Below are 26098 nucleotides of genomic sequence, written 5' to 3'. Positions count from 1 at the left end.
CCTTCTTGAGGAAGATGCCATTGCAGATCTGAACGGTTTGTGTTAGTTGTTGAAGGCGATGTTCGCGGATCAAAGGGCTGGAGATTTCTAGTCCTATTTTAACGTTTAGAGAGTTAATGCGCTTTCTATCCTTGTCGTGAAAAGGATATCCTTATCGTGAAAAGGAAATATGTATAGGAAGATGAGACTAGTCTCATATAAGGATATCCTATTCTCATACATCGTTCGCATTACAACTTACAGCTAAAAATTAACTTTGAAACTTGGTTTTAACCTAAATTCAAGAACAGTTTAAAACCATAGATAAAGTAGTCATCGCAGAAGCTTCAAATACCATGTATCAAATTATTAGTCACTAAAACCATTATTTAAAGACAGTACAACCAGAGTATTACTGCCATATGATTATTTTAAAGCCCGCGATCCTTCGCAAATCATTCCTACGTTTTAGCCGGGTGGCCAGTTCATCTGTCGACCACCAATAACATGCACATGAATGTGGTAAACTGATTGGCCTGTTGAAAAAAAAAAAAACAATCGAACTCAATATATGATATAGAAGAATCACTCAAGAATCAACAACTAAAAAAATAAACTGATGATATTCATCGATGTTCAAGTGCTGGCATGGATAATAATAACACTTACATCCTTTTGGCCCATCGTTAATTACAACTCTGTAGCCGTCATCAAGACCTTCTTGTTTCGCAACCAGCTTGGCGGTGTAAAGAAGTCGTCCAAGAATGTCAATGTGCCTTTCCTCAGCCTGGAGAAACATCGGTCAGAATCTGAGCTTTCGAATATAAGCATATAGCATTCTCATATTCAATCAATAACCAAATCTTATTTCACTATGTTAAATCAGCTATATGTGCATGGATCAATCAAATCTATGTCATTGGCCTATTTCAAAAACAATGAGAGAAATATCAAAAGACAAAACATAATCAAACAAGCCCTACGTTTAGTGTTTTAAATATAGTTATGAGGTCGTAAAAAATGAAGGGCCACCAGGAACCTGTTTTAGAGAAAAATAATTTATTGTTTGAAGGATTTAACATTAGCATAAACAATATGAAAGATTAACTTTAAAATCGCAAAGCCAGTCACCTACGTGCGGTAGAGACATAATTTCGTATAGAAAGTTCAGATCCAAAAAAATGTGGCGATTTCATTCTACAACTCTACAAGACAATACAATACAATAGCCAACATTACTTCAAAGTTCAAAAAGCATCATTGTTATTGCAGGATGAGACAAGCTGATCAATCTTTTTATCTGACACAACTTTCACGGTAACATCGAACTGATACTAAACAAAATCTATCATTTTCTTGATATGCATACAAGAATGGTCAAATTTACATCAATACTTATAATGAAATTAAAGAGGATAATAATTTTTGTTTTTCAAATGAAACTTTGGCACAACATAATATGTCTATGAACAATGAAAGAGCGGCTAAAAGTTACCTTAGATAGACCAGTCAACCCGTCTCTGACTTTAGGAATGACTAGAATGTGTGTAGGACCTTGAGGTTGGATGTCCCTAAAGGCAAGCACCTTACAAAAAGGGGAAAATCAATAAAATAAGTTAAGGATTCTTCAAAGTGAATTTGTCTGCAAAATGAGCAAGAATTTGATTTGAATTAAAGTGAAGCATTATTTCAACCCGTTAAAATGTAAATGTGGATATACACACTTAAAAATCTTTTGAACAGTAATCATGTTCACATGTAAAAAAAGTCTAGACTCTAGAAAGTAAAGAAACAGACACGCTGCACGTGTGCGTGTCTGGATGAAGAACTTCCATTGAAACTGAAAAAATAGAACATTTATAACCATACATAACAATACAATCAATGAAATTTCAACATAAATCGAGATTAATAATGTTTTCACCAGTGTTGTCAAATAGTGGCACCATAACTGTAACTAAGTTAGAGCAAATCTTTTGTTGTGCGCTGTTTAGCACAAAACATTGTCAAATAGCAACTATTGCGGCATAATAGCTCTATAGCATCCGCGATTGACAACACTGATTTTCACACATCCGGAAGAACCTTATCACACTATTAGTAATTACACATCAGAGAGTACCTTATCATCCTCATAAACCACAGTCGAAGGAATCTCCTTTTTGATGATCTTGTCAAATCTGTTCATCACCAAATACAACATTATATAACATTAACAATAGTGATAGACATTTCCAAAAGTCTCAAAAAACTTAAATATTTTCTTCTACATCCAACATAAGGAGGCAATTTGGGCCGAAACCGCAATGCTACCACAATTGAAGCTCCATTTGACAAGGATCATACCCTATTTAAAACCCATTCACCAAAACATTTGGCTTTTTGAAATAAATTTGGGTTTTTGCTTGCACCAAAACTACCATTCACCAAATCAAAATCACTATTCAAAATCCCATCAAATGTAGAATCAATTACAAAAGTTGGTTCCATGAATCAAACACATATCAATCTAACACATATCCCAAAATTAAGATTGAATTAATTGTATAATTAAATGCTAAAAATTTCTATACCCAATAACCCTAAATGCATAAAAATGAAACCTTTTTAGGGTTTCTGATTCAACAAACATGAAACAAAAATGGAAACATTGTGAGAAATTGGAATACCCAATGAAAAATGGAACAACAAGAAAGTGAAAATCAAGGAGGAAGAGAAAGAAGATTGAAGCATACATGGTGGGAGAATCAGAATCAGGAGGAGTGGCAGCAAGAGCAGCTTCTTTCTCAGAAGCCATTGGAGTTGAACGAGTGAAGTGTGATGTCAATACAGCAATTCTTTCGCCTGTGTTATTGTTCTTCATTTATACAAAAGTGCTTATTCATATAAGCTGTAATGACCTAAATGTCTACCAATCGTTAGTTGGTTTAGTGGTGATTGGTGCTGAACTTGGTAGGGAGGACCGCGGTTCGATCCCCCACAACTGCGATCGGGAGGGGGCTGGAACCACTTGATGCCAGAACTGACCCCCGAACCAGATTCAACTGGTGGTGAAAAGCCGAAAAAAAAAAAAATAAATGTCCATTCCTACTCATACAGTACAATAATATATTTATTTTTTTCTTTTCTGTTTTTGGCTAATGTATATATATTCCAGTAAATAGATTGTGATATAGATGAAAATAAATAAAGATGTGAGTTTAGCTTAGTTGACAGGAACATTGCATTATTTATAAAGAGGGCGGAGTTCAAATCCTGAACATCTCACTTATTCACCTTAAAGTGGACTAGCCACTAAGCTACTTGACAAAAAAAAACAATAATTAGAATGTGATAGATTTGGCTTAAATTATTTTTTGGACAATAAGATAAAAGAAATAATTAAGACCATGTTTGGAATAGCTTATTTTTGAGTTTATGCAAATAAATAAATTATAAGTTTATATATTGATTTATAAGTTTCCGCTAACAAAAATTGTACTTTTATAACTATTTTTTTCATAAATTACATTCACAAACTTATAATAATAAATAAAACTTATTTGTTTGCATAAGATAAAAAATAAGGTATTTCAAACAGGCCCTAAGTCAGATAAAGAAACATTTATATTGTCCACAAATCATAACACAATTGCCAAAATTATTTTGGTCGAATATTATATTGGATTCAAATCATAGTCTCTCCACTTTATATGCGTAAATTTCCAATTGTTTGTCATTACGTTTATCTTTTTTTTTCCACCAATATTTGGTCCACTACACCGCTTAATTTGGTCGGGGGTCAATTCTGGTATCATGTGATTTCGGCGCCCTTCCAATCACAGTTACGGGGAGTCGAACCGTAGTCCTTCCTATCAAGTTCATCGTCAATTACCACTGTACAACTAACTATTGATGTCATTACTCATTACGTCTATCTAGAGCCGGGTATACGGACCAAGGTCCGCGGGCCAACCCGTTTAACCCGCAGCCCGCACGGACTTAAGACCAAAATTTTTTGGCCCGTTTATATTTTTGCCCGTGTGGGTTGGACCGTTAAAACCGCGGGTTATGCGGGTTAAATCCGCGGGTTCGCGGGTTAGCCCGTGGTCCGTCTTCTTTTTTTTATATAATTAATTACAAAATTTATCATATATAAATAACTTGGTCCATGTCCAAATTCAACTTTTTTTAACCACAAAAAAAAAAGACTTAGTCTAAACCCTAATTATAAAAAACAACAACACACTCCAATTTTAATCAAGTAGACAACAACACAAAACATCAGGATTCAGGCGTGTTCTTCTACTTATAATCTTTTGATCTTTTTCACTATCTTTTACTTTGCCTTAGCTGTATATACATTTGTTAGTATTTAAAAGATGCATGTCCAAATGGATAGTTATTTTTCTTGGGGGTATTTTCCGCTATTATGTTTTGAATAATTTGGTTATCTTTATGTGATTTAGTTAAGTTGAATCTGTTAATATTTTTATGCTTTTCTGGGTACATGTAGAAAGTTTTTCTCACTAAAATGGACGGTACAAAAATGACGATAAGAATCAGTTGAATTTGATTTTGATTGCATTACTTACAAAGAGAAGATAGATAAACTCAATGATATCATAAACTTTATTTATTTTTATTTCTTAGTTACAATTTATATGTTATAACATAAAATTATTAATAATATATTTTTTTAAATTTTCATTATATCAATATTTTCCTAATTTAGTTTATTTTTTGAAAAAAGTGGTTTTTTTTTATTTTTTTTTGGTAATAGTCCGCGGGTTAACCGTTTAACCCGCGGGCTTATGCGGACCGGACTCAGGCTTAATATTATAACTCGTTTATATTTGCCGACGGGCTTGTTCGCCCCGTTTAATATGCGGGTTTATGCGGGGCGGGTTAAACGGGGCGGGCTAGCCCGCATACCCAGCTCTACGTCTATCTACTAAAAGTAACATATATTGTCCAAACAAGATAAAATTAATAAAAAGAAAATTAAAATTCAGACTAGTTTTAATGAGGGCAATTAAGTAAATTGGAGGTAATTAAAATTCTTTCTAATTTACACCTACTTAAAAATATGAAGGTGTAAATTATCGATATGCACCTTTTCATTTGGAACAAAATAACATTAATCCTTAATATTATAAATTTGTAGATTGAAGGTTATTTTGGTAAATTTCTTTAACTTTTGTGTATCCGCTTGTTAATTTACTCCAACTTTTATAAACATCTTTTGAACTATCTTTCTATTTTCTATAGTTTCTTAGGTTGCAAATGTCATGTCATGTGCATTCTCATCATATGAAACCCAACCACGCACAAAATCTCAATGATCTCATCATAGGAAATATGTATGGTGTCTTAAGGAATAACAAGCATACATACTACCATCAATAATTGGATAGTACTATTTGATTCTTATCAGAGAGTTTGTCATCTATTTAAATCTTATAAGATTTGAAAGATTAGATTCAGTTGCATGGAGATAATATATATTTACGCATAAAAAAGGGTGAATATTTTTATTTTTTTACAAAAAAAGTGAATATTCTATACACACCTTATTTGGATATCTACGGGTATACTGCTAAGATCGATAATTCTGATACAGTATGTCCAAAAATTTATATACACTATTATAGATTTATAAGCATTATCCACTTCAGCGATATACCGCTACATATATGATAGGTCGCAGTGTGTGTTCACCAAAAAAAAATCAAATCTACTAATTATTTTCTTTTTAAATAAAATTCGTCAATCACCCAAATAATCTTGCTCTCTCTATGTTATATTAATTTTAAAAATAATATACCATCTTTTAAAAAAATAATAGAGGATATCTTTTAAAAAAAATATCCTATCTCTTTTGTTTGCGCATATATAAACATAGAGTCTCTCTGGATTATGTTCCTTACAAGGATTTATTGTGCATTATTATTTTTTATGAAAGCGAACATGTCTACAAGCAACGACGGAGGCGAAAACAGCATCATGATTTTTGGCGTTAAAGTCAGCAGAGGAATCAACAACAACAACACCAACACCACCACCAATAACAACCTCGCTCAATACCAACAACCTCCGCCTCAAGTTTCCACCTCCACTAATGCTAGTAATGTCTCCGACAATGTCGTTGATGCCTCTGTGGGATCACACGAATGTAAACAAGGTCAGTAATTAAGTATTTATTTTGTGTTAACTCTTCAATTGTGATGTTTGTTTAGTCGTGACACCTCAAATTTAAATCCGAATTGTTTCACGCAATAATTAAATTTGGGTTCTCTCAAACAATTTTTATTTTAGTTTTTAATAATTAATTTTAACAAATAAAATATAGTTTATTATGTTTTTTGTTATTAATTTTGTTTTAGTTAACGAAGGTAATTGGACGGAACAAGAACACAAGATGTTTTTGAAAGGGTTGAAACATGTTCCTAAAGGTAAGTGGAAACAAATTTCTACGGACTTTGTGAAAACTCGCACACCAACTCAGGTTGCAAGTCATGCTCAGAAGCATTTTCTCCTCCAAGCGAACCAGAATCGCCGCCGCCGCGGGAAATTTAGTGTATTTGATCTTACCATCGATGAGGTAATTTTTTTTTCTTGTTCTAACAACTTTCTTTTATTTTTAAGAACAATTATTTTGCTTTTATTATTTTTTGATAGATTTTTTTAAAATTTTTTTATCTTTTTTATTATAAATAAATTTTTAACTTAATAATAATAAAAATAAGTTATCAGAAAATAGTTAAGATTTTTAAAAAATAGTTAAAATTTTTTAACATTTTTTTATTTGGTATTTAAAATAAAAAGCATGAGGAGTAAAATAGTATTTTTTTTTAATCTTAAAAAAAAATTTTGCTTAGTGTTTTATAAAAACAAATCTTTTTAACATCAATAATATATAAAAGATGGAAAATAGTTTTTTTTTTTTAACATATCTCAAATCTTAAAAGTTAATAATCTTTAGTGTAAGAGGCAAATAGTATTTTTTATCTAAAAAATCTTTAGATAGTATCATGTCTCAAAAGTTAAAAGTTAAAAATCTTTAGTTTAAAATATTAAAAGTTAAAAATCTTAATAGTATTTTTTATCCAAATCTTAGTATTAGAGGAAAATAGTATTTTTTAACATATCTCCAATATTTTTTAACATTTTTAACTTTGTTTGTACGGACATATACACAGTTTTAAAAATAACAAAAGGGTTTACAATGAAAGTAAAAAATCTTTACAACGAATCGAAGTTGATCAATCAAAATTCAATGTTTAATGGAACACATGGAAGTTGATCAATCAAAATTCAATCTTTACAATGAAAGTTAAAAATCTTTACAACGAATCTATGCACAGTTTTTTTTTTATTTATTTTTTACGAAACACAGAGGAAATAGTTGTTGTTGATGTAATATATTTAGCAAACCAACACTCATAATATTGTCGCAAATTTTTGCTCGCGATAAATATCATTTCCCTAAAAAAAACATAGCAAAGATAAGCACACTATGGAACCAAAAAAGCATGAGGAGGAAAACAGAATTCTATTATTTTTTACTTTATATTTTGTTTTCTATGTCATTATTTATAATGAATAAAATTGTCATTAATGTGATTTTAAGATTAATTTTATAAAAAAAATTATGTAATTTGCACTCGGAAAGGAAAAAATTGATCCAATTTTTATTTTGATTATTTATTTATTTATTTGAAACATTTTGATTATTTATTTTAGGAGGTGGGATCTTCAACTACTATGGAAGATAAGCAAATTCAGCAAGAAATTGTGGTGCCCCTACCTCCACCAACCCCCACCGCAATTCCATCCACACACAATGGCAGCATCTCTGACCACTCTTTATCGACCGGTCTTTGTCCAGTAGCATTGCCAATGTTACCTCCTTGGATCGACTTGAATGACAATGAATCTTCTTCTTACGCTGAGAATTTTTCATTGTCATAGAAGTTGCAATCTTTGCCCCTATCGAATGATCATGCACCAGAAAGTAGCGGCCATTCGTCACCATCAACTTCATGATCGGCTTTTAATTCTACTATGTCTACAAGGAGGTCTAATGGTGGGAGTGGGGATAGCATTACCAATAATAATATAATAATATAATTATGATGATTAATACTTTGGAAAAAAAAAAGATAATTAGGTTATTTTTTTTAATCAAGATAATGCTAGGTTATTATGTAATTTGATTAGCCAAATTTTTTAAATTTTATTTTTTTGACAGGTTTTTGATTAGCCACATTAATTGGTGTTTATTGTGTACATTGTCTAGATTGGATGGATGGATTATTATTATTTTTATTTTTTTGGTTACGATGGATTATTATTATTATTATTATTATTATTATTATTATTATTATTATTATTATTATTATTATCTTTTATATTATAAGCTTGTATACACGAGCAAACCTTAAACCCTAATTTGTTTTCCCTATTTTCCCTCCATTTTATCTTGCAAATTTTATTAAAAAATAATACAATTTTGTCCTGACTAGGATTCGAACCCGCAACCCTTTAGTGCAAGGCAATATTTTCAACCACTATGGCAAGTATACCAATTGTGATTAAAATTATGTGCAATAATTGATAACCACCATCAATTTTAAAAGTATACCATATCAAAATTATTGTTGACTATATTATTCATCACGAAATATTTTTATGTCTTTCCTGATCGATGATTTTTTTTCTACCAGATCATAAATTTAGAGAATAATTATCATGTGATATTTGGAAAGTTATTATCACGTGTAATTTGGAAAGTTATTATCAAACTTAATTATGCTAAATCAATTTTTTTTGCAATACAACCAAACACAACCATAGTCATGTCACTAATCACATTCATTATTTTGATTTTAACATTGCAGATTTAATATTAACCGATGATCAATTGATACAATATGCACTAGCAGACCAATTGTGATTTAAATTATGTCCACAAAGTGTTAAGCTCCATCAACTTTCATAGAAAATATTTCATACGACAATTAAGCACCATCAATTTTCATTGCACAATTTAAACAATTAAAAACCGATAATCTCTTATATTATAAGCTTGCTAACATAAGCTAACCCTAAACCAAATTTTTTCCCCTCTCATTTTCTCTTTCTTTTTATTGCATTTTTATATTAAAAAAATACAGATTTGTCATCGAACCTGCATCCCTTACTTACAATAAAACCTTTCAACCGCTAAAACATGTGCTTTAATTATGAAAGAATTTAGGAATCCTAATATGTTAACTTTGTTTTCAATAAATTTGAACAACGAAATTAATCACAATTTTATTTATTTATGGATGTCTACTTAAGTTTATGTTCTTGATTATGTCTTTAATTTTTATTTAATCTTTAATTATCATCAATTTTTTAACCTTTAGTTATCAGCAATTTTTTTTTAATAAGTAAACAAAACGATAGGGGTCCAAAATTATTAAAAAATATATAAAATATAAAATAAGCACATAAAACAAATATAGAATAATTAGTCCATGAAATTCCCTATACTACTCTTATTGAAAATGCTCTTAGAATTTTTGTATTTTATTTTTTATTGTTACATATTACACCTAATTAGACCCATGCACCGCATGAGTCAAAGTTCTAGTTATTATTAAAATTTTAACAGTCACGGCTAAAAATGTTAACAGAAAAAATTGTGAGGTATTTTTTCACCGTAAAAAAAATATAGAAACTATTCTTGATAATAGGATAAAATGTAGGGACTAAAAACATATTTAACCCTTTTTTGTATATGGTTCACTAAAGAGTGTTGCTAAAAGTTATAGATTTTACGAAAAACAATTGTTTGTCATTGATTAATTAACTAACACTAATTTTTATATCTTCTAAATAAAAATAATAATAAAATACTCAGGTTATTTTCTACAAATTGGCATTTTGAAGGAAGATACAATTTATACGCATGCGCCAATTGTTTATCACTAAATCTTTTACAAGTAAAAGGAATGTTGAGTTGCTCACAATCAAGTATTTTGATGATGTGGCACTATAAGAAAAGTTTACAATCTCTATTAAAAAACATTTTCATCATTTCCTTTAATTAAATCATTTTAATTTTAATTATCTTTAATTAAATCATTTTAATTTTAATTATCAATATATCAAATTATCACTATATAACCTTTTCATCATCTCCTTTAATTAAATCATTTTTATTTTAATTATCAATATATCAAATTATCACTATATAACTTCTTACAAGGGACCAACCAACTAAAATGAAAAATTATTAAATTAAAATGGACCAACTAATATATAAGATTTATATAACCACAAAATATTCATGACTATTGGAATTCTTTCAATACTAATAAAAAAAGGAATCATTATATTTCAAGCAAGTGACTCACTTTGATATTCCAAACCTCTTTGATCAATTCCTTAAAGAACTGAATTTAATAATAAAAAAAATGTGTGTCTCTCTTGCTTGAAATATATTCTTTCAATACTAAATGAATTAAAAAGGGATCATTCTTCATTACTTATATTGTTTAGAAGGGATTGCTTGAAACCAAAGGGATCATACTTCTACTTAGCCTAATGAATTAAAAGGGATCATACTTCTAATTTTATGACTCTACTTAGACATATAAGTTATTGTGATGATGTGACACTCTATAAGAAAAGTCTACAATCTTTATTAAAACCTTTTCATATTTCATATAATAGAGTTACTCTAATAATAAATAATAAACAATAATAATATATTAAAAAAAAAAACTAACACAATTTATTGTTGTTGAATTGAGACAAAAATGAATTGCAAGTAATGAAAGGTGGAATGATGCATCATGTTATTGTTTTAATTGCATTGCAATATCTTATTAAAATATATATTGTATGTTACAATTTCCTATTAATGCAATTGAAAACAAAGAATTCTTGGAGACACTAATATTGAATATGTAAATTTAGCTAATTATCAAACACAAACTCTATATAAAGTTAACCCAAAAGCTAATTATCACCACCACCATACCAGGAAGTCTACCTTCTATGTTTTAACAAAATTTTAATTTATCTATCTCATGGCAAAAACTCTATGGTTTCTTTGTCTAACATCTTCATGAGAAAAAGTTATGCATCTTCACCTTCCATATCTTAAAGTTACACATTATAGTGTCTTGAATTGATTTAAAAGCTATTGTGTGCATATATATAGTTACATCATAAGTATATTGGTTTTTGTCCTTGGTATGTGATGGTGTCTAACCTCTTAGAATATCAGGTATTTCTACATGTGATTGATTAAGAAATTGATATACATATATGTGATAGTTGCCTATTAATATGTTTGTAAATTGAAATTTTTCTATTACTCTAAGTTTAGAACATCTCTAATCATTTTTTTATTTCTTTTTTAGGTTGGATATTTTTTTAAATATCAACCGGTGTTTTGTTCGATGATTAATTAAACTTTGAGTTGAATCGATTAATATGAATATGACTATTTTTTCATGTGAAGGATGAGAACAGGATAAAACATACTTATATTTTTGCTTACGTTGCATCTTTGCTCCTTATAAAGCCTATGAAATGACACCTCATGTAAGGATGTGTATTTAACTCTAATGGCAGTTTGTAAACCATCATTTTTTTTTATTGATATAATGTTTGTAATTAGACAACTTTTCTTTTTCATTTATTATTTTATTAGTCTAATGTTTTAGCTTATTTGTTTCTTATTTTCTTTTTCATTTATTATTTTATATAAGGTAAAAAATTTGTATAAAAAATTGTTGATTAATGGAAATATAATTAATTATTTTCATGTGAATAAGTTGAAGAGGATAAAAGAGACTTCTATTTATTGATTTTGAAGTGCCTTAAAATTGATATAGATCGAGGGTATATTGATGTTGGAGGAATTCAATTAAAAGAGGACAATCCAAATAATTTAGAAATATAAATATGTGTCTCATTTTTAAATACTATATTGTCTACAATGTGTATGTGATCTACTTGATCTCGATCAAGAGAAATATAGAAACAAAAACAAAGTAGAAATTAAAATAATTTTTTTTTTTTTTTGTAGTTGACACTCAAGTCTTGCGGTTCTTATAATTGTAATACATGCAAGAAGTTATATTGATTCAAATTGACTTAGAGGTTGTCCAAATATATAATCTTCATGCATTTATCGTATAACACTTGCCTAAATCTGGATGGTTCAATATGAGTATATATGAATTTTAATGGACGGTCCTATTTTAATCTACGCATGCCATCTTATTCTTACAACCATAAAATGAATCGATGAAAAGAATTGTGCTAAAAACATGTTAGTTTAGAAATTGTGCTAAATACTTTTTCCTCCCACTTAGAATTGTACTAAAAACTTTCTAAATTAAATTAAAAAAAGACAAAAATTATTAAATAAAAATTGTTGATGCTCATTTGTCAAAATAAATTTTAGAAATTATTAAAACCGTAGATGTTAAAATATATTTACATATATTTAGAAAATATAATCACACATATATTTAAACATATTTACACACAACTAAAATTCACCAATAATTCAAAAATTATTAATTTAATTTACATAATAATATAACTTTTTGGATAAATTAAGTACATATTCTAAAAGAATGTTTACGTTACGGCTGAAAATAAAATAGTGGAATATTTATAAGAATAAGATGACATTTTTTTAAGCAAATAAGAAGATGACACATGTTAAATCTTAAATTCATCTATAAGACTTTCTTTACCTTAACCAAAATTCAAATATATATAAAATCTTCGTCCAAACTTATATATTGACAACAATAAATATTCAAGTTTATATAATATAATAAGAAAATAAATGTTCAAGAAAATATTAAATAAGAGGGACAAAAACTAACAATAATTTTGAAGAGACACAAACCTCACCAAGAAAAAGAAAAACAAACCAAAAACAAAAGGACCAAGCAAAAAAAAAAAAGTGAACCAAACAATAGACTAAAAATTTGGGACTAATAAAGTTGGAATAAAATTTCACCAAGTGAATAAGTGAGAATAAACTCCAAGAAAACGATAGATGAGTAAGTAGATAAGCTATTTGGAACCTTAAATTGCATAGAACGTAGTAAGCAAAATATGCTATTTGATACATAATTTTCAAAAAATGAGAACACGTGGAACAAATAGTCAAAGCCACCATATATGAATCATATTCTATAATCAAAACTTTTTTTAACATTTCTCATGAGCAATATTGTCTACAAGTATAATTAGGTATGCCTCCAACTCTTATTGAAAATAATAAAATAAGGGATACATCAAAAATAAAAAACAAAGTGACATTTGACTATAAAATTGCAACTCATATAAAGAAAACTAAAATCTTATATTATTACACTAATAAAATAAAAAATGATACATCCTTTCAAACTTATGAAATATTATAAGAAATCTATTACATTAAAATGTAAACAAACTACGATATAAATTAATAAAAAATCTAATATTTCTAAACAACTTTTTTTTTTACTCATATACTAATATTAAATATAATCATATTTTAAAATAATATCTATTATTTAACTATATGTGATTATAGTTATCGCAATTATTATTTTTTATTTATAAAAATATTTTAATTTTATATTTTAATCAAACCCGTGCAACGCACGGGTTTATCCCTAGTATAAATAAAATAGCCAAGAGGGAAAATGAGGACTCCAACGTAAATAATACTTGACGCTTGAAGTAACGAGCAAAATTACAAATTTTTGTTTTAATTTTTACATATGTATCAATAATAGTTAGTGCTAATTTAGGTGTTTGAACTTTCAAAAACATATCAATAAAAAATTTATAATCATGTTTCAAAAGTATCATCAACAATAATCATCTCTACGTTTTTTTTTAAATTTAGATAGTGCTTACAAATGTTCTTTTTTTTTTAAAAAAAAATAATACTTCTGTAGTGGATGTCTCGGATCTTAGAAAATTAGTGATAATGCGCATTTTGTTTTGATTTTACGTATACATAATAATAGTTAGTGCTAATTTATGTATTTGAAATCTCAGAAAAATGGCAGTAATTTAATTAACTTTATTTTGCTTAGAGGTTTATTTAAAATTACCAAATAATTTAGAAATAAAACCTATTAAAATACAGTTTATAATAGAAAATAGAAAATGAGAAGAGTAAGTGAGTGGTGCCCAGTAGAACTGTAAAAAATTCTAACGCATGAGAGGTAGAGAGAGAGCCGCCGCTCCTAGGGCAATCCTACGGCGGCCATTACGGTCATCGCCTTCACCAGAAGTATGGCAGAAACGGGGAGGGTGGTGTTTCGGTAGATAGCGGAGACTGGACTGTGGTGAGAAATCGAGGTCGGAAATCGCCGCGACAGGTGAAAGGAGGTCTGGACAAGTCAAGGCATAACAGAGGTCACCGTTCACGATTGCACTCCAAACCCATATTCCATCATTCTTATGAACGTTCTTCTTGGTATAACAATTCAGATGCGCGTGATTATGTTTCAAGAGGCAGGTATCAATCGCGTTACAGTATAGAAGAGGAACACGAGTCTCGTTACTATGAAAACAATCAACATGCTATGCGATTTATCAGGGATCATCGTTATCACTCACGTCGACATGAAAACAACCATCATAGATCTTGTATGTTTACCTAAAGTGAAGGGTGGTCTAGGTGTTAGAAACTTATAATTGTTCAATTCGGCTCTGTTATGTAAATGGAAGTGAAGGTGCATAAATGAGAAAGAAGCACTATGGTGTGACCTTTTACAATTCAGCTATGGACCAAGGATTCCCTTTGGTGGAGAGATGTGGCAGAGATGTGGCAGGAGTCGGGGGGAAGGATGAAGATTACTGGTTTCCTACATAGGTTAGTAGCGTGTTGGGCAATGGTAATTCCATCAATTTATGGAAAGAGAAATGGCATGGATCTGCTCCGTTAAGAAATTTGTTTCCTCGCTTATATGAGAAAGAGGTGCACAAATATCGCGTGGTTTCTGATTTTATTCAGTCAAGCAGATTCCATTTTAATTGGAATAGAGAATGGTTGACATCTTCATCGCATACTGAATTGGCCGAGAAGGCAGAGTTAGAGCAGTTATTGTTCAGTTTGGTGCTTCATCTAGGGACAACAGATCGATGGCGTTGGATTCCCGAAAATTCAGGTTGGTTCAGTGTAAAATCAGTGTATAACTTTCTGCTATCGCACCTTGAGCCAAATATAATCGAACCTGAATTAGTGGATGCTTTACACAAACTTTGGAAGAATGATATCCCTTCTAAGGTGGGAGTTTTCGGATGGCGCTTGCTTCTTGACAAACTACCGACTAGACTGGCGTTAACTTCAAAAGGTATTTTGTCTAATCCATCCGATTTACCATGTGTATTTTGTTTTCAAGAAGCAGATGATTGTTTTCATCTTTTCTCTAACTGCCCCAAAGTCCAAGAAGTGTGGACTGTGGAGGAAGGTTTTCTTGTGGCTGGGCTTTGATTCAAATTTACAGGAAAGTGGATGGAAACATTTTATGTTATTTGGCTCTATTGTTAAATTCAAGAAGGGAAAAGCCACTAGGTTTGGTCTAGTGGTGAGGGGTTTGGGTAGTATGTTATAGGTCCCGAGTTCGATCCCCAGCTCATTGTAAACAAAAATAAAATAAAAAATTCAAGAAGGGCATGAAGGTTAGACATTTAATTTGGCTAGCAACAACTTGGTGTCTATGACATATGAGAAATAATATTGTGTTTAGAGGTGAAATTCCTGATTTTTCTGTTGTGCTTGATCAAATTAAATTTATTTCCAAGGTCTGGTTTAGCCGTAGAGCGTGACGCAAAACAGGATACTTATATTATAATTGGTGTATGGAGCCTCTGTATTGCTTACAAAGCATTTAAGGCTTTATTCTTTTTGTATTGTAAGCATGCATATATATATATATATATATATATATGGTCAGGATCAAATGACACCAAATGTTACACCTTTCAATAACGTTTTAACCTATATAAATTTTATAAAATCCACCGTTGGATTGAAAGTTTATATCATATATAGATCATTTATGTAAAACTTCAGACAAATTCAAAATCTTTTTATATGTTATTGAGATACATCAAAATTAACGGTTTGTGTCTTTTTTTAAATGTCGTTAAGCATATCAAAAGATTTTGGATTTGTTTGAAATTTTACACAAATGGTCTATGTGATATAAACTTTCAATCAAACGGTAGATTTTATAAAATTTATATCGGTTAAAATTATTGAGAGGTGTAACATTTGGTGTCAAACTAGTTAGTGTCATTTGATTCTGACTCATATATCTAATCTATATAAGAAAGTTGATTGTTCTGGTTAAGTGCAAAACACTCTTACTTAATTTCATGCCATGTGTCCCAAATGAGGATAACTGACGTCCAAAAATTTGATAAATGAACTAAAAGTACACATCATTTGTCAAGTAACCAAGCCATCTAAGCCATATTTCATCTTCTGAGTGCAAATGTTACTTTATTGAAAGACATAGTTGCATTTTAACCCAGCCACTTAGTTACTTTTGAAAACAAATGCATGTGACAATGTCCTTTATTTTGCAAGTTGTCATGAGTTATCTTTTGGAGGCAAACTATGATATTCAAATTTCAAAGGTAAAAAATAAAATCTATTTTTTAAGCGAGATAAATTCTAACCGATATAAATATTACCTATCATATACGAGATAAATTATTACTGATAAAAAAATTAAAATAATTATCATATGTGATACAAGTTTTTACTAATAAGAATTTCAAAAAAACTATTTACACGGGGTAAATTCTAACTGATATATAATTAATATTTTTTGGTACAAACTGATATATAAATTTTAACTATCATATACGGGATAATTATCACCGATAAAAAATTCAAAATAATTATCATATGTGAGATAAGTTCTTACTGATAAAATTTTAAAAAAAAACTATTTTACATGGGGTAAATTTTAACTGATATATAAATATGTTCTATTTAATTATTTCTTTCAATTTTAAATATTTAGAATTGCAACCAATTTTAATTACCAAACTATAACTTAAAAAACAGTTTCGTAAAAAGGAAGAAAAACACATAAAAAATTTACTCAAAATAAAAAAAAAAGTTCGATAAAAAAAAAAAATGTGCGCGCAATCTAAAAGATTGTAACACTTTTTCAAAAAAAAATAAAAAAGATTGTAACACAACTTAATTTTTTTTTTGTCAGCAATCAAACGGGTAATTAATATAGACATAGTGCGTAAAGATATGGCGGTAGATATATAGTTGCCGAGGATCTACAATCACACCGTTTATAGATTTTTTTTTTTTATTACACCATTTATAGATTTTTTTTTATTACACCATTTATAGATCTATTATCTATCATTAAAAACAAATCAAATCTCTGCTCATAATATTATTTTTAAATAAAATAAAATTTGTCAATCACCCAGATAATCTTTTTTCTCTATCTTTGGTATATTAATCTTAAGAATAATATAGAATATCTTTTTTTAAAAAAATCCTACATCATATCTCTTTTGTTTGCACCACATCTAAATATAAATATATGTGTTATCTAGATTATTTTCATTACAAGAACTCATTGTGCCTTATTACAATTTTTTTTGTTATACTTTGAGTAAAAAAGTGTGTGAAAACGAAGATGTCTATGTCTCGAACATGCTCACAATGTGGTCACATCTCTCAAACATGCAATGACGGGAGAGAACATAGCATCATGCTTTTTGGCGTTAAAATCACCGTAGCAACTAATAACAACAACAACAACGACGACGACAACAACCTCTATCAAAATCAACAACCTACGCCTCAAGTTTCAAGCTCTAGTGATGCTAGTACTGTCTCCGACAATATTGCAGTTCATGCCTCAACGAGATCCCGCAAATGCAAACAATGTTAGTAATTAAAATTAACGGTATTTATTTTGTGTTATTCCTACAGTTGTGATGCTTGTTTTTCCAAAAGATATTAAAAATTTAAATACGAATCGTTTCACCCAATAATTAAATTTAGTTTCTCTCGAATAATTTTTACTTAAAGTTTTAATAATTAATTTTAATAAATAAAAGACAGTTAATTAATGTTTTTTTTGTTATGCTTTAGTTAATGAAGGTGTTTGGACGGAGGAAGAACACGAGATGTTTTTGAAAGGATTGAAACATATTGGTAAAGGTAAGTGGACAGAAATTTCTAGACGCTATGTCAAAACTCGAACACCAACTCAAGTTGCAAGTCATGCTCAAAAGCATTCTCTTCACCGTTCGAACCCGAACCGCCGCCGCAACAGGAAATCTAGTGTCTTTGATCTTACCACTGATACGGTAATTATTTTCTTGTTTCAACAACTTTCTTTTATTTGTAAGGAAATTGTTTTTATTTTTAGTCAAAGATAAAAATAGATATAATTTGAACTAGAAAAGGAAAAGATTGATCCAATTTTTATTTTGATTATTTATTTTAGGAGGTGGAATCTTCAACTATTATGGAAGATGATCAAATTCAGAAGGAAACCGTGGTGCCCCTACCTCCACCAACCCCCATTGCCTATCCATCCACACAAAGTTGCGGCAGCCCCGCCAACAGCCCTTTACCGATCGTTCTTGGTCAAGTAGCATTGCCGGTGTGGCCTCTTTCTTGGGTCAACTATGATGACAAGGTCTTCTTCTTCCGCTGAGACTTTTCCATTGTCATTGAAACTGCAATCTTTGCCTCCATCGGATGATCATTCACCGGAAACTGGAAACTAGTGGCGATTCGTCACCATCGACTTCATCGCCGGCTTTTAATTCTATGTCTATAGGGACTTCTAGTGGTGGGAGTGGGTATAGCATTACTAATGTTACTTGAAAATATAGTTTAGGAAGTCTAGGGAGGATAATATAATGGAAAATGATAAAGTGTACGACAAATTTTTCTAAATTGCACGACTTGGTGTTTACTACAATTATTATTTGATTTCTCCTCTTTAGTTGATTTTCTGAATTAAAATTATTGGTTTAGTTTCTGCCTCCAAATCTGATACAACAATGATAGACTATATTGATCCTACATTTCTACCTTTTTTTTTTACCTATGATTTATTTTGTTAGCAAGCAATATTTCACAATGAATTTATTTTTATATACTATATGCACCGCATCAAAAATGGAAAACCTTATGCATATTTTAAAAGCTAAAAATTCAAACCGAAAAAAGAAAGTGTTGCAAGAGTTTTTATCCATAGTCAAAAAACAAGTATGTGTAATAAAGTTGCTACCCACGCATGTACTAGTATGTGTATTTTTTTTTTCAAACACAACCTACCCAGCTCATTGTGATCTCTATAAGAGATTCTTCCCCTCCCTAAAAGTCGGATCTGGATTGAGTGCGGTCAACACCTCATGACTGCATTCAGTCAATAAGATCCAGACTGTTAGATTGAAATTAAACGATTCAAATTTAATGATCATCAGATGGCTCAGATGCACCGACTGCATCTCAGTCGACTGCACCGAATCTATTTCCCTTGAAGTCATATCTTGTTTTTGTCCTCAACTTGAACATGTTGATGTCACCTTATCTGTGACTTTGTTTGTACATTATTTTCCACTTCCTCCGTACTTGATGTCAACTTCACTAAGGACCTTCCAAATGTTCACATGTTACAAACTTATTATATCTTCTACTTATCTTCCTTTATATATCTATATATATACCTATACCAGTGGGGGACACATTGTCCACTTGTGCTTCATTCCACTAATTGATGTGCTCCCACTCTAACACATTGAGATATGGATCTTCCAACAAAGCTTATATTTCAAATATATCCTATGTATATTTATCACATGTGACTAGTACTCAAATAATTTTGTAAAATTGTTATATCATTTTAATTTCAAATTGGCCAACAAAGAAAATATGTTATGCTGCTCCACTAAAATCCATTCATGCAAGTCAAAAGAATTTGATACTCTCTTAACAAATTAGAGTCACATCAAGTGATTGGAGATACAGCAAAGTTTGGAACAGAAGAATATACGTGAGGGTACACAAATTCTAATTCTAGCTTAAATAGGAGAAATGCCAAAATTGTTAGGTCAGACGCCACTATCGGGGTTTGAACATTGGTCCTCCACTTTGTGTGTGTGTGAGGTTTCAATGGTTTATCATTTCGTCTATGTACCAAAAACAAAAGGAGGAATTTTTCTCACTTCCAAAACTACTTAGCAATATATAGTCACTCTCACTCACATATGTGTAACCAAATTCCACTCTTCTAATGTACCCAAAAATTTCAATTTTCAACAAAATTTCTTCACACTAATAGAAATTACATTATGCTTGAAATGAAATAGTTTAAAGTAAAGTTCAAATTATTGTCTAAGCAAATGCAATGAAGCAATGACTACTATAAGTTACAAAAATGCTCACAAAGAAAAAAGAAAATGATACTAAATCCACATGTAGGTCCAGAATTAGACTGAAATATATTTAGAGTGCTGCTCAAGTCATAATTCAGACATGATAATGATATAGATACAACATACAACAAAACTTTAGTGGAATAGAGCAAGCTGTGAAGAACTGATTGCATCACAAACAACTACCTCAAGAAGATAAATACCCTTCCAAAGTTCCAATTGTATGGAAACATGAGAGTCAAATGCATAATGCACATGAGAACTGTGATAGCATGAAAAAGAATAAGAAACTCATTCCAATGAAGACATCAAAAGGATGCCGAATTAGTTCTGCGGAGTTGATTCTTAGGCTCGGGTGGCGGCGCACATGGAACCTCTTTCTCTGTCTCCTGTAACAAGAAAAATGTTACCGTGAGAATAGATGAGTTTTCTGGAATAATCTTTAATGGTGTTATCAAATAAGTACTTCATTACATTCATAGTTTTTTCTACAACAATTTCAAAAGTTTGCTAACAAAAGTCAAAAACTAACTATTCTAAATTATTTATTGGGAAATCAAAACCTCACAAAACATAAAGAAAGTTGCGGGATTCAGAGTAGAGACGCCTAAGATGTATCCGTAATCGCTTCGCTGACTAGGACATTGTCTTAACAGGTCAAACACCTTAGGGAAACAAAATTGAAAACCTTCTAGACAAGGCCAAACCAAACCTGAGAGTCGGGCGATTCAACCTGCATTTTCAACATGGCTAGAGATATGGCCTAAATAAAACTTATAAAGCTCAGAAAATCCTTACTATGCAACTCAGTTTCATGAGGTTGCGTTTGGTCCAAAAGCAAAAAATTGTTTCAGAATCTATCCAAAATCTGTTTATAGGCAACTGGTATTATCCATGCACCAGACTCAATAGCTTTGGGTTTTTACTGGAAAAAATCCAAGTCCTACATTGGGTAGAGATATGTTCTAAATACAGTTATATAGCTTAGACAATTTTGACACTACAAGTCGGTTTTTAAGGGCTATGTTAAGGCTAAAATATAAGCTATTAAGTACAGACATTAATGGTATAATTATATCTCCAACTATACCGAAAATTCAATAAACAAGAAAAACAACAATAGTCAGTAGGTAGAATACTCAAAGAATCAGTTCATACTTCATATGGTTGGTCCAAAGGTACCATTTTATCGGTAAAGCAGTATCAGTTAGGTATGTCCTGCTTGTTATAAGGTCTTAAAGTTTGATGAATGACGTTAAAGTTTGTAATTGGATATCATCAACTACTTTTTAATTTTGAATCAGGACATCATCTTGGTAGATGTATATGTCCATTGTATAGCTTTCTTTGCTTAATCCAATATAATCCCAAAAGTACTGCATTCTGATTTTTCCTATGCTATCATTTCAACTCACATTTATCGAAATCCAACACTGTCTAAATAATGTGAACTAAGAAATCATTACTAAACCAGACGGCAATTCTGTTAACGAAATAATCAAACCAGTCAAATGGAGGACGAGCTACAACATATCTTGATTTCAAAGAAATTAGGCATAGTAACAAGTATTAACTATTAAGAAAATATCGACATGGCCAAAGTGAAGTTTTCTGTGATGTATCAATTTCCTGAAACTAATAGGATGCAATATGGTTGCAAAGCAATGGAACTTTTTCTTCATCCCAAGAAAATGTTCTTTTTTTATTTTTGTAAATATTATACAATTTGTTGCAAAATAATGATTTGTATGAGTGCTCATTAGATCAGAATTCAGTGAAAAACAGAACCATGTTGATTAAGGCATAGAAACATACATTCTGTTTCCTAAGCCTTTCATTTTCCTCTTCCAAACGCGAAACTTTAAGTTCCAGTTCTTGCGTGTAAGCCTGTCCATTCCATTGAAAAAGATTTTACCTTGTATCAAACAAAACAAAAATACTTCAAAGATAAAACCATTCCACGCACAGAGTAAAGAGTATAACCTGTCTTCTTGCTCGTGACCGAGCAGCAGATTCCCTATTTTTAATCATCCTCTTTTGCCTCCTCTCCACAGTTTTCTCTACGACTATACCAGAGGCAACCCTTTTACGACCTAGTGTTTGTGTATCTGATAATGTACCTGTTGAAGGTGTGATATTTTAGATGAAAGGGTGAGAAATAAATAACTCAATTATTATTGATAATAACTGGATACTAAGTTCATAGTAGCTTGATACAAAAGACTAATAAATATCAATCGTAGTTATAGGGATACACAAACTCAAACCTATGTATGTAGTGAAATCAAGAAACCAAAAATAATAATACGATATATGAAAACTAATCCTAGCAGATAGTCTAAGATAGGCTAACATTGAAAACTGATCCTAGGAGATAAATGATAAACCAAGATATTCTAGCATAATATCAAGAAACTATGATAAATTATTTTATTTTCTAACAGTACCCATTAAAGAAGACGGTGAGATTGCCGCATCCAAAACTTGCCCTGCAACCTGAAAAGGCTGTTGAATGGCATGAACAGGCACAAATCCCGGCATCATATGTTTTTCTTGTTGATGCTGTTGCTGCTGCTGCTGCACTGAAGGAAGCTGAAATTGCATCCAATGATGACCGTGTTGGGAAACGTTTTGCCGAGAATCCTCATTCAAATCAACCCTTAACAAATCACCTTCCTTATTATGAAAAGATTCACCAACAACTCCAGCTTTCACCAAGAAATCCTCCAAAGTCATCTCACCAAGTGTTTGTTGTCTGTCACGTGCTTTCCGATCCCTATCAACACTCCTCTTCTTCTCAATTTGCATATCTCTCCACACCTCATCAACAGTTTTCTTTCTAAGATCTCCAGATAATGTTAAACTTCCCTGTCGATTCATCTCACCATGTTGATTATGCTGCATGGTAGTACCAGCAACATCGTTACCGAAATCAAAAACTTCACCGGCTTCAACACTCCACACACTCTTGAGCAACTCATCAAGATTCATACTTCCAAGTGGCTTCCCTAAATTTCCAAGATGGTTTTGTACTTCATCAAGGGTTAGATTATACAAAGATCCTGACCTAGATAAAAGTGTAGTCCTTGACTCTTGAACTGTTCCACCTTGAGACACCATTTTTTTCTCTAAGTTTCAACACAAACCTATAACTCTATATAATTTATATTTGATTATCTTCCATTTCTAAAGCTGATTCTTACCCAAAATCCAACTCAATTTATATTTTGCAACTAGCAACAAGATGAACTGAAAAACCAAAAATAAAGTTTCTAAGAAGCAATTTTTGTATCTAAAGATATAAACTTTGCACCAAAATTGAAACAAAAACCAAAAGGGTTAGAACACAACATACCAGGAAAATGAAATCAATGTCAAACACAACAAATTTGTTTGAAGTTTTGAAAGTTTAGTAACAGAGACACTTTCACAGAGACACTTTCACAAACACATGGCATGCAATTTTGAAAAGGGGTTTAAAGGGTGGTTGCAAATTGGTCCCAAAAGACAAAAAGGTGCTAGATCAGGTAGAAAAAAAAGGGAATCAAATGCTACAGAATAGATGCTCCATAAACACAGGATGATAGTTTGAGAGAGAGAAAGAGAGAGAGAGAGAGAGAGACAGGAAAAAAAGCATAAAGTCATAAACTAATGATTCATGTCATTTCTAATTCTATCATCATCATCACACTATGCATTAAAGAATGAAAAAAACCAAACATGTGTGCTGCAAAAACCTTAGCACAAACAAAACACTTATGAGAAAGTGGCACATTCTTTAGAAGAGAACATTGCTTAAAATGGAAGCTTAAGTTTATTTTTTCTTTTGAGTAAATGTTCCTTTATTAGTATATTTAGAAATGTTTGTGAGCTTAGTTCAATCGGTAGGTATATTGTATTATATGTGCAGAAGTTCAGTTTCGAATTCGGGATAATATGTGCAGAAGTTTAGTTTTGAATTCGGGATACTCAACTTATTCATTTTAAGGTGGATTTTTTAGCTACTAGACTACTTGACAAAATTTTTTTTTGTTAAGTTTTTTTTTTTTTTTTATAGTGATTGTCTTGCTAATGCTCTTGATATCGTATTATATACACGTAGAAGTTAGAATTTGAGCTTTAGAAAATTTATTTGTTCATTTTTAAGTTGGAATTTTTTTAGTCACTACCGAAAAGAAAAAAAAAATGCTTTGCTAACTAGTGCTATGAGACGCTAGTCAAAAAAATAAAAACAAAAAAATAAATAAAAGAAATTATGTATTGAAAAAATTAAAAATTAAATATAATTAATTAAATATTAAATATATTTACATTTAACAACAAATGTAATTAAACAATTTTTTTTAGCACACATTATACTTTTCCAACACTATCATGTGTTTTAAAAGAATTGGTTAACATTCAACGGAAGTTTTTATGGGGTGGAGGTTCCGACACAGAAGATTTGCTGGGTTAGTTGGGATATTATTTGCCTACCAAAAGACAAAGGAAGGTTGGGTATTAAAAATCTTGTAAATGGAAATGAAGAGGAATTATTGATGAAAATACTTTGTGGTCCAATTTGTTGAAGCATAGATATGGGAATATGGTAGATAATTTTATGTCGCATTCAACCAACGATGTAAAAGGACACTCATTGTCGTGGTGTGATATCATGAAGATTGTGGGAGTTAAGAATGGGGATTAATTAGTTGGGACTAGTTTGTTTTAAGAGCTTATTCCCAATTTTGTTCAATAAAGCATTTAGCATTGTATCCAAATATAGTGGTAGGTGCTAGTTGTATATGGCAAGCTCACACTTGGGTGTGGAAGATGGAATGAAATTCGACCTTGTATGTAGCTGAGTAGGAATTAGTACAAGAGTTAGACACTTTGTTGACAGGATTTTTTCCTTACCCGAGTGACAAAGATAGCGTTAGATGGAACATAGATCAAACCGGCCAGTTCTTGGTCCATTCGATGTATGTGTTCTTACTATCTCATGTTGTTACTTTGGCAATTGAAGAGAACGTGGTGGAAGCTTTGAATCAATTATGGACAAATGATATGTCATCTAAAGTGAGTATATTTGGATTGAGATTATTATTATCTAGACTACCAACTCGTATGGTGTTGGCGGAAAATGGCGTTATTGTTAATCCGCGTGAGTTGTGTTGTGCCTTTTGCTTCAGAGAAGAGGAAGACATTGACCATGTGTTTTTCAATTGCTCTTTTTCGCAACAAATTTGGAAGAAAATTTTCGAGTGGCTGAGTGTGGATTTTATCCCCTTTGAAGTTTGTTGGAAACACTTTATCTCCTTTGGTTGGCAACCACTTGGAGCTTATAGCGAGCCCGTAATAATATAATGTTTAGAGGAGATGTCATTAACTTGTAATCCTTATTGGATCAAATTATTTATATCTTCTGGTTTTGGTTTGTTGGTAGAATAGCTTCTAAGTTTTCTCTTGTATTTTTAGATTGGTGTAAATACACATTATCTTGCATTTTTAGCATCTAATGACTTCTTTCAGAATTGTAAGGGTTGGGTACCCTTTATATTTCTTATAATTCATTCTTTGCCTATAAAAATAAATTAAATTAAATTTTCATGTCATTTCTAATTCTATCATCATCATCACACTATGCATTAAAGAATGAAAAAAACCAAACATGTGTGCTGCAAAAACCTTA

General features: G+C 30.7%; 2 protein-coding genes and 2 pseudogenes across 2 annotated transcripts; 2 read left to right on the top strand and 2 right to left on the bottom strand.

Moving 5' to 3' along the window:
* Positions 1-267: 267 nt before the first annotated feature.
* On the bottom strand, positions 268-2875 carry LOC123886992 (14 kDa zinc-binding protein). Its single transcript, XM_045936255.1, has 5 exons — positions 2715-2875; positions 2102-2159; positions 1475-1564; positions 649-766; positions 268-515 (listed from the first exon to the last, which is right to left on the bottom strand). Exons 1-5 carry the CDS (start codon positions 2840-2842, stop codon positions 448-450), a joined length of 462 nt encoding a protein of 153 aa, XP_045792211.1. The 5' UTR covers positions 2843-2875; the 3' UTR covers positions 268-447.
* A 3053-nt stretch (positions 2876-5928) lies between these two features.
* Positions 5929-8007, top strand: LOC123885928 (annotated as a pseudogene).
* A 9659-nt stretch (positions 8008-17666) lies between these two features.
* On the top strand, positions 17667-18892 carry LOC123885762 (annotated as a pseudogene).
* A 1578-nt stretch (positions 18893-20470) lies between these two features.
* Positions 20471-24301, bottom strand: LOC123885233 (ABSCISIC ACID-INSENSITIVE 5-like protein 2). The gene is made up of 5 exons (XM_045934503.1): positions 23783-24301; positions 22875-23676; positions 22411-22547; positions 22243-22314; positions 20471-20816 (listed from the first exon to the last, which is right to left on the bottom strand). Exons 2-5 carry the CDS (start codon positions 23545-23547, stop codon positions 20736-20738), a joined length of 963 nt encoding a protein of 320 aa, XP_045790459.1. The 5' UTR covers positions 23548-23676; positions 23783-24301; the 3' UTR covers positions 20471-20735.
* Positions 24302-26098: the final 1797 nt, after the last annotated feature.

This window comes from Trifolium pratense, linkage group LG5 (assembly GCF_020283565.1).
Source record: "Trifolium pratense cultivar HEN17-A07 linkage group LG5, ARS_RC_1.1, whole genome shotgun sequence".
Classification (NCBI taxonomy): Eukaryota; Viridiplantae; Streptophyta; class Magnoliopsida; order Fabales; family Fabaceae; genus Trifolium; species Trifolium pratense.
The sequence above is the reverse complement of the archived record's forward strand: the minus strand, read 5'-3'. Positions and strand labels throughout refer to the sequence as shown.